At 33.2% G+C, this 9,787-nt stretch overlaps 2 protein-coding genes and 1 non-coding gene across 4 annotated transcripts; 1 reads left to right on the forward strand and 2 right to left on the reverse strand.

The window, feature by feature from the left end:
- Positions 1-364: 364 nt before the first annotated feature.
- LOC120080649 (U12 minor spliceosomal RNA) lies at positions 365-517 on the reverse strand. The gene has a single exon (XR_005482601.1). It is a non-coding gene; the product is annotated as a U12 minor spliceosomal RNA (small nuclear RNA).
- A 1,561-nt stretch (positions 518-2,078) lies between these two features.
- PPL1 (PsbP-like protein 1) lies at positions 2,079-5,701 on the forward strand. 2 transcript variants are annotated; one of them, XM_039034288.2, is made up of 8 exons: positions 2,079-2,312; positions 2,414-2,519; positions 3,444-3,524; positions 3,697-3,779; positions 3,906-4,028; positions 4,106-4,177; positions 4,972-5,068; positions 5,371-5,701. In XM_039034288.2, exons 1-8 carry the CDS (start codon positions 2,250-2,252, stop codon positions 5,472-5,474), a joined length of 729 nt encoding a protein of 242 aa, XP_038890216.1. In that variant the 5' UTR covers positions 2,079-2,249; the 3' UTR covers positions 5,475-5,701. The 2 variants fall into 2 exon arrangements, with proteins under 2 accessions (XP_038890216.1, XP_038890215.1); XM_039034287.2 differs by having other exon boundaries at positions 2,109-2,312; positions 2,414-2,550; positions 3,448-3,524.
- A 461-nt stretch (positions 5,702-6,162) lies between these two features.
- On the reverse strand, positions 6,163-8,298 carry LOC120079856 (large ribosomal subunit protein uL23). Its single transcript, XM_039034289.2, has 4 exons — positions 8,183-8,298; positions 7,936-7,980; positions 6,648-7,011; positions 6,163-6,340 (listed from the first exon to the last, which is right to left on the reverse strand). Exons 2-4 carry the CDS (start codon positions 7,946-7,948, stop codon positions 6,256-6,258), a joined length of 462 nt encoding a protein of 153 aa, XP_038890217.1. The 5' UTR covers positions 7,949-7,980; positions 8,183-8,298; the 3' UTR covers positions 6,163-6,255.
- Between the last annotated feature and the right edge of the window lie 1,489 nt (positions 8,299-9,787).

Raw genomic sequence — 9,787 nt, forward strand, 5'->3', positions numbered from 1 at the left:
AAATTTAAATCACTTCTGTGAAAATAATTGAAAGAAATGTTCTCTGCAATTTTCAAATAAACAAAAGAAAACGGCTCTTCTATCTCCTATCTACAAATTTCATTTTGATACTGAGAATTGACAACAATAAAGATAAAAAAAATTAAGATCAACATATTTTCCTGAACTTTGGAAAAATAACAATCTTAACAAATAATGTAAACTTCATATACCACAAAAAATATATATATGTACATTAAAGTATAGAATATACGTTTCTAATTAATTTGAAGAACTAAATTATTAAGAAATTAAGAATTCAAGAATGTTGTAAGTAAATTTAACCCAAAAAGCATTTAGAACTAAAATTGGGGGTGGGTAAACTGGGAGGCCAGCACGAAAGAGTTCTGCAAAGTAAGCAGCGTCAACAATCGGCCGGCCTTTAACCCCTCCACAAATTAATGCGCAAAATCATCGTAAGCGCTGCGGCCGGATCCCCCCGGCCACTTTGTTTTCCTTACTCATTAGTTTAAGGCAATTTGATCTTGTCCGCCAATGTTCTATTTATAGCCCACGCCCCAAGTCTCTTTTTCCGCCTCTTCGATGTGGGATTTCTTTATCTTACTTTAACCTATTTTAGTGAGTCTTTCTGAAACATACCTATCATTAAACTTTTAATGGTTCCAAGACTTTGTTATTGTGTCTCAATTTTCAATTGAAATGTTTGATATTCTTTTTTTATTTTAGAAATCTCTTAGAAGAGATACTTAAAGCTTTAAGTTCTCATATAATTTAATTTGATATTTAATATATTAGTTAATTTTATAAAGTAAATAGTTCAATGTAATTGACATGATCTTTTACTATAAAGATTAGAGGTTTGATCCTCCATTTTATTTTTCTAATTGTTGTACTAAAAACCAAAAAAAAAAAAAAAACACATTTGGTAACTATTTGTCGTTTCTTGTTCTCTAATTTTTTTTAATTAAAATGTAAATATTTTACCAAAAAACATTATTAATCTTAAAAAAAATTATGTGAGATATTTATTATGTATTTTAGAGGATAAGATTTTTTTAGTACGACTAATTGTGAAAATGGAAGATCGAACCTCCAACTTTTAGAGATGAAAGTCATGTCAATTACCATTGAACTAGGCTAAGTTTAACATTTGGAGGAGTTATTTATAAATGATTTCTTCTATCATGTTTGGAAAAAATGAAAACAAAACGAGAGAGAGAAAAAAAATGTGAAATGAAAAACATAGGTATTTTCCTAGGCGGTTTGAAAATATAAATTTATGAACAATTGATTCAATAAAAAATAGGATTGTATTTCATGTTTAATACCGTATTCATAAATTGGACTACAAATTAAATAATTGTTAAGTGTGTTTGATAATATTTTTATAAATCATAAAACTAATTGTGATCTATCAATTGAAAACTAGAATATGACAAAACTAAATAAGTAATTTACCTCGCCAAACAAAATTATCAGCCTCTAAACCTTATGAAATCCTCTAAAATCCAATCATTTTAGTATGAAATTTCTTTTTTTTTTTTTTTGTCATGTAAAGACAACATTCAAAATACTTCAATGGTAGAGTATATCACTTTAAGAAGCATAGAACCTGATACGAGATGTAAATACGATACGACACCGACACGGTGGCGTGTTATCTTTTAAAAATTTAAGACACGGACATGGCAAAGACATATTTATTAAAACATATCGCTTGTAAACTATATATCATATTTAAATAAGAAGGAAATTTAAAGTTAACGAGTTTATTCATTTTTATGCTTAAAAAATAGTTTGATGTATTTTTCTCTCAAATTTTATTATTTTTATCATATATGTTTGAGTTAGTATACGTAAGAAGTGTTTGATGCATATATACCGAATGTTAATCCTATTTTGATTTTGCACCACTAATATCTAACACATTTATTGTACTAACAAGTGTCGAAAATACCCAAATATCTGACACGTAGGATATGGACACGCTAGCGAAATTAAAGTATCCATGCTTTTTAGATATCATTAATAAATTTTGTTATTTAGTTTAAAAACTTTCTCAAATTTTTAGGAGCGATATATAAATTGAAGAAATAGTGGGGGAAAATGGGTAAAAAAAATGGGTGAGGGGCCGACGCAAGAAATGTGGCTGAGGGAGCCCGCGAAGACAACGGATAGGCAAAATCCAATGACAACACCAAAAGATAAGGTCATCACTCATTAACGAAGCACAAGCAAAGGGACCTTCAATGGCTTCTCTGCATTGCTCACCCTCTCTCCAAAACTCCCTCTTCGTCAATTCTCTTCCCCAGGTTCACAATTCCTTCCAAAATCTTTCCAAAATTTGGCTTCTCTTTTCTCCCCTTCCCCTTTTCTGATTAACGATCACTTGTTTTTCTTTTTCCGCATGCAGAAACTCCATGGAAGATTTGTTTGTTGCAGAGCAGGGGTTTCATTTCTTCTCAGGGCTGAGCAAGCACACGGATCTTCGATTAATGCCCATGGGTGCAGTTCTGAAGGTCACTTTACCGAATTGAGATGGAAAATTAGGTGTCACTTGAATTAGAGTAGTGATTATACTGGCTTTTAGCTTGATTTTGCGAGTTAGTTGAATGTGCATGCTATTCAGTGACTGTCTTAAGTATCGAGATGAATTGGCGCAAGTAAATTGAGAGTGTAGAAGGTTTTAGAACATACTGATACATTGAACTACTAGGAAGAAACCACATAGCAAAGTAGTAAATTGAATGGAGATTGAAACGAAATGAGATATGTAGGATACAAATCTGTAGGTACCATGGTATTACAGAGTCTCATTACCCTAGAAACGATATTACTTAAATAATTAATGCACCATATGGATTTTGTTGTGTGAACCAAGGGGTTGAATATCAGTTTCCTCATTGTCATGATTAGAAACTCATTATGTGGACTGGTAATAGCAAATTAATCTCAAACTAGTCTGAATTATTGTTTTAGAAGAGACATTAGTTCAAACTAATGTAAGAATAAGTTGATTGCGTTGTGTCCAAGCACAACAACCACGACACTAAGAACATGGAAGCAGATGATGGCTAGAGATTTTAATCCCATATTGCCATTTGGTTAAGGATGAAGGTTGTTATATGTGTGGAAAAGAAATTCTGCTTCAAGGAAAATTACCTCAGTCGTGATGGGGTACTATGGATGGTTTTCTTTGCTAGTTTATCATGTACTGTTTCTTCAATTCTTAACTTAAATTGCATTATGGATTGTGTTCTTGCTAGCTTACCGTGTACTGTTTCTCCAAACTTAAATGGCATTTTCTGGCGTGTATAATTTTATCACAATTCAAGCATTTTTATGCTGCTTTTGATCTCTTCCCATGGAGGATCTCACTTAATTCTTATCAGCTTTAGAAGCAAAGAATTTCATTGTTCAATAGTTGCTCTGTCTTTTGGCAGATAGACTTGGGAGACGCCAGCTGCTAGCTGGCAGTGCTTTTATAACTTGGATTTCTCTAGCAGACATGAATTCTATGTCATGTAAGATCTATCTCTCTTCTTACTTATGAATAACTTACGTTTCTCTTTCATCTTTGTTGCTTCTTTTCAAGAAGTTCAAGTCTGAAATTAGCACCTCTAGCGTGCACTGTATTTCTTTCTTCCAAAATGAAGGATGATGATATCCTAAGGGTACCCGCTTGATATTGCTCAGTTGCTGCAGAAACAAAGAAAGGGTTTCTATCAGTTTCAGACAAGAAAGATGGTTACTCATTCGTTTATCCATTTGGGTGGCAGGTACAGTAATTGTTCAGCTTTTTGTTTTCTTCACTCCTTACTTTTGCACACACAATACACTCTAAATTTAACGACTTCGCACACGATGCAAGTTTTAATGTCTTTTTTCACTCGAGGAGAGAGCAGGAAGTAGTCATTGATGGTCAAGATAAGGTATTCAAAGATGTAATTGAACCATTAGAAAGTGTCAGTGTCAATATGATTCCAACCAGCAAGGAAGATATTCGAGATTTTGGGTCCCCTCAACAGGTTAGCATTAAACTGTTAGAATAATGCATTAAGTTGGTAATTTAATTTTTAGGTAACTTCAGTATCTTATCGTTCAGGTTGCAGAAACTTTGATAAAGAAGGTTCTGGCTCCTTCTAATCAAAGAACGAAGTTAATTGAAGCATCAGAGGTTTGCCCATTTATATACTCTTGGCTGAGATTTTATCGTACTAGTAATTATGGAGTGAAATAAATAGTAGCTGCAAATGAACTTACCCATTAAATCTAATGCACAAGCATCACTCAACACTACAGTGGAAGGTTCTTTGGGATATTTTTCCACAATTGTCCCTTAGCAACATTGTAAATCAATCATCTAAAATGAAAAATACACCCAAATGTAAAACCAATTCATTTGTGCAATCTGTAAGTGAAATCCATTGGTTCATCCCTTTAGTCCAAACTCATGGCTACAAATATTGATAATACAACCCATTCCAATGAGGCCGTGTGCATCTCTTCTTCTTGGCCATCTTACCTTCATTTTTCTGTAGGTGATATGCTTTGAATTACATTTTACCAATATGCTACTTATTAACTTGCTTTCACGTTCAAAAGTTTGACACCCAAAATTGTCCACAATTGTCACTTAGCAACATTGTAAATCAATCATCTAAAAAGAAAAATACACCCAAAAGTAAAAAGCAATTCATTTGTGCAATCTGTAAGTGAAATTCATTGGTTCATCCCTTTAGTCCAAACTCATGGCTACAAAAGTTGATGATACAACCCATTCCAATGAGGCCGCTTGCATCAGTTCAAATTTTTCTGACTTTTCAAGCTTATGTGGCTGTACAATTTTTCTAACTTCAGAATTACAATGAAAAACATATTTGTTACGCTAACCCCCACCCCAACCACAACATAAAAGATGGTAACATTTTCACCTCTGCTATGCTGATTGGTTTTTGTTGAATGATACAGCATGACGTGAATGGAAAAGCATATTACACATTTGAGTTTGTAGCTCAAGCTCCAAACTACACTCGCCATGCTCTTAGCACGATTGTTGTTGCCAATGGTACGGAACTTCGTTAGTCTTATTTTACTGTTGCTGGGGAACTTGAGTTTTCCTTGTTCCATTCCATCCCAGTCCATTGGGCCTGTCCAACAAATTGTATTTTAGGACAATTTTATTTGTCTTATTTAACTGTCAAACCATATAATCAAAATGACATTTAAACTCGTAGTATCGTACAGATCCTCAAAGTAACTTTACTTTACTAACAAACATGTTTTTCTTTTTTTCTTTTTTTTTTTCTCTTTTTCTTCTTTGTTTTAACATTTTTAATGTCGATTATATCTGTCGTTCTTGTATGACAGGAAAATTCTACACTTTGACAACAGGAGCAAATGAAAGGAGGTGGGAGAAAATGAAAGATAAATTGCGCACAGTTGTTGATTCCTTCACAATTTCAAACGTTTGATGAGACTCCCCAATGAACAACAAATTTACCATTATTCATTCCAATTCCCAACGCCATTTTGATTCTCCCAAGTTGTTTAGAACTAAACTTCACTACCTTATCACACCTTTTGCCCTTCAGTTATTTTCAACGAAGCCCCTTGTATTTATGGATGACTATGTAAAAGAATGCAAAGACACCAAATAGCTTCATCGGCATAATGACAGTCAATTGTTTTGCTTGTTCAATTCTTTTGTATGAAAAGATTTATTGACAAATTAAAATAATGCAACGACACCAATTAGCTTTATCGGCATAATGACAGTCTATAATTATTTTCTTTGTATAATTATTCTGTATGAAGAGATACTCATTGACATATTAAGAAAATACAAAACTCCTGCTATTGAAAATGGTTAAAGAACATATCCCTAAGGTTCAAGGAAGAAAACCAAAATCTCAAAGTTACTAAAATTAACGTACCCGACTGGAAATACAGAAAAGTTGGTTAAAATTTCTTAGTTCAAAGAGTAAAACTAGCAGGTTTAGTTGCAATCAAGATGCAAAAAATCTCTAGATTGTATTGTAAATGGAAAGGAGTGGAGTAATTTAAGCTAAAGAAATGCAGACTTCTAAAATATTCAAGCACAAATCCTACCATTCACAAGTCAACAACGTTGCAGCAGCTTAGTAAAAAACATCATACCAATTTGCTGGAGAAAATAGAGGTCATTCCATAAATCAAAATTGTCATTGCAAAAAGATAAATCAATTTTCTCAAATAAAAACAAATGTTTGTATCTTAGATGATTCCAATCTTGTTTGCAACATCCAAAGCATCGTAATCTGGAGTCAGCCGGACATATGCCTTCTTGGTTCCATCAGGCCTGCATTTGTTGTATGAAGCCCGTTGTCAGGGTGTGTATCACAGTGCAGTAAATACGCATAAAACCATGACATAAATAAACGTTTCATGATCATAATTAAAGTGCTCAAGTTTATAGATAAGTTGGCACAGAAAGGTGTGACTGATAAAATAGGACAGCCTAATCATTTATTGGATTGCACAAGAAATATCCACAAGATGTTGGATCATTTCAGTCAAAGATAATAGTTAGTTTAAATTGAGATCACATCTAACAGTACGAATCAATATTCTAAGAAGAAACTATAGGAGTGTTTGACTAAGATTACCTGATCAATGTGTTCACTTTCTTGGTCTGGATGTCATACATTTTTTTCACGGCATCCTTGATCTTTTTCTTATCAGCACGAATGTCCACAATGAAAACCAAAGTATTATTATCCTCGATCTTCTTCATTGCAGACTCAGTAGTCAAAGGGTATTTAAGAATCTGATACTGGTCCAATTTGTTCCATGGTGTAACACTGATGCGTGGATACTTAGGATTTCTTTCCTTCTTCAAGGTTTTTGGACGGTGAAATGTGACAGATGTCCTGATCTTCTTGGCTTTCTTCTTAAACGTTGGGCCCGATTTTACTGCCTTGGCAGTTTTCAAGGCTTGAGCCTTAGGGTCGGCCTTCTTGGTGCTGTCAGCTGAAGGGAAGAGAGTATCAAGACTGATTAGTTTATTCACTTAAAACTAATCCATTATCAAATTACTTTGTTTGTGAAAGTGTTCTTGAATCAAGTCTTAGATACATACAATAAAGAAAATTGTCACCCAAATTCAAATAAATTGAGCCAAATTCTCCCATCCAGACGTAGTATTTCATTTGAAAGTTACGGCGTTTACAAACGATGCTTTTCAGAATTGGAAAGATATCAGAGCTGGAACTTGGCAAAGTTACATAAATAAATGAAGTGAACATTAAAAATCAAGATGTCAAAACATGATCAACCCAAACAAGATCGAATCACAATACATAATACTAATTTATCAAATGAAATCAAACTTACTTCACCACGTCACAGGCATACATCCAAATCACTAACCGCATAACAGTATTAATTATCTCACATACCTACCCTAATGTAAAACGCCTATCTTCTACAAATTCTACGAGCCTTCTAACACAGTTCATAAAAATGATATCCACACCAATAATAACCTCATAATCACCATTTTCTACTTTTGACCTTATACAAGCTATTTAGCAATATGGGCTCGCCAGACCAAACAACTGAGACCAAAAAATAAAAAATAAAAGTAGTGGACCTGAGACATTCAAGCAAATCTTTCGACCGTAGATTACAAGTTAGTAGCCAGCGGATAAAACTCTAAACAGATTATTCAGATCTTGTAATTTTGTTTTAATTACATCTTTTTCTCTGAAATTTTAACTCAGTTTGTTTTAAACAACTGAGTCTAAAGAACCAAATCGCGACTGTTTAATGATTACACCGATTAAATACCGAACCGAAGTCATGAGAAATGAAATAACACGGAAAGGAATTTGAATGCCCTGTGCATAAATGTGTAATCAATTAATCGTTAGATGTATAAATTGATAAGCTTACCTTTTGGAGCCATTGCAGAGCCCTCTACCTAATCGCTACTCCGACCTGTTGATGATCGAAAAACGAACACAGATATCAATGAATGTAGAGAGCTACAACCAATTTCCAAGTGAAACGGGAATGAAATCTCAAGCTACGAATCGAACTAATGGTAACGCATGTAAACCCTAACCCTAACCCTAACCCTAAATAGAAGGGACAAAGAACATAGGTTGAGAGTTTTGAGAGGAGAGTGAAGCAATCTTACCCAGACGAACAGCTGCTATCGGAAAGCTAGGTTTCCGCAGGGGAGAAGATGATGCGCTTATATATTAGGGTTTTATAGAGATATACGTGTGTATAAAGTACACGCGGAAAATAATTTAAATTGAATATCATTTTTGCCCACAAATTTTAAAATTAATTCAACTTTAACATATAATAATACATCAACTTCTAAAATGGTTTATTTTAAGTCTCACTTTATTTCAAAAAATGCATTTTTTAACTTTAAATTTTATTTTCTTTCTTTGATATGTATTTTATAATGTACATTTACAAAATAGTACTCGGACGTATATGACTTAATTAGTAAGGTATTCATTTTCTTTGTGAGGACCTATCTATAACGGAAATTTTTTTTATTAATATTCTTTTTAGAAAAAAAAAACATATTATAATTATGTGGTTGATTTGAAACATATTGAAATATTATAATTTTACTTATCTTTATCTTTTGAAGAGATAATATGTACATTTTCACCAATAAATTGGTTTTCACTCAAGGGCATAATGGACATTTCATATACCCATTTGTCCCAAAAAGATTTGTATCGAAAACTCATCTCAAAAGTCTTTAGTCCCAACCTCTTCTATCTTCTTCTTTTTATTATTTTTTGGTATATTTTTCTACTTTCTCTTGTATTTGTTGTTATTATAATTTTATTTATTTTCCTTCCATGTTTATTAATTTGTGACAATTGGTTTATTTTTAAGCTAATAGAACAAATTGACATCTAAAGACAACGCTTCAAAAACTTCAAGTAACACTTACACAGGACCAATTACTCGTGATCGCTCTGAGGAACTTTAATAATCTGAAAAGGGAGCAAATCCATGAGATTGCAAAGAATATATGAGAGTAAGTGATAGAACAAGTAAAAAGTGGGGAGTGATAATCCCTTATTAAACAAATCTAGTTCATCTTCTGAACAATCAAGCCAAAATGTGATGTCAGTCATGATGGTTGACGTGGGTACAGATGAAGAAATGATGGTTGTGCCCCTTCATTGAAATGAGACATTCTCAACCATTAGATAGAAACAACACCTTGTCACTACAACTAACAGTCATCATTGTTTGGTCCAGAATTTGTTAACAACCTTAACAATTCTTGTAAGTGTAACCCCTCATTTTAGGTTCTAGAGTTTCGCCCCAATGAGCCAACTATAGGAAAACCCGATTGGGACATGAAACTAAAGCAACCGTATCCATTTTTAGAGATTGAATAAAGCATATTGAAAAGAAGGTTAACTTGTTGATGAAGGCAATGGGAGAGAGATTATGAAATCGCATCTCTGAAGAATGACTTTGAAAGTCATGATGTTGTTGAATCAAGTCATACCCTTGTAGCCAAGAATAATGACAAAGGGAAGACTATCCTGCAAGAAAACCAATCACAACATTTAACTTCAATTGTTTTATTGTTTGTCCAACAATTCTAGGATATGATTACAAACTCTTTCGGAGCTCAATATGGCAGTCATTCTCAAAGTTCTCTCTTGTATTCTAAACCATATATAAAGAGGATTGATGATTTAGGATTGTCAAATAGATACCGGCTAACTAAGTTTCAATATTTTGACGGGAAGAG

This window comes from Benincasa hispida, chromosome 6, assembly GCF_027475165.1.
Source record: "Benincasa hispida cultivar pf3 chromosome 6, pf3_genome.v1.1, whole genome shotgun sequence".
Taxonomy (NCBI): Eukaryota; Viridiplantae; Streptophyta; class Magnoliopsida; order Cucurbitales; family Cucurbitaceae; genus Benincasa; species Benincasa hispida.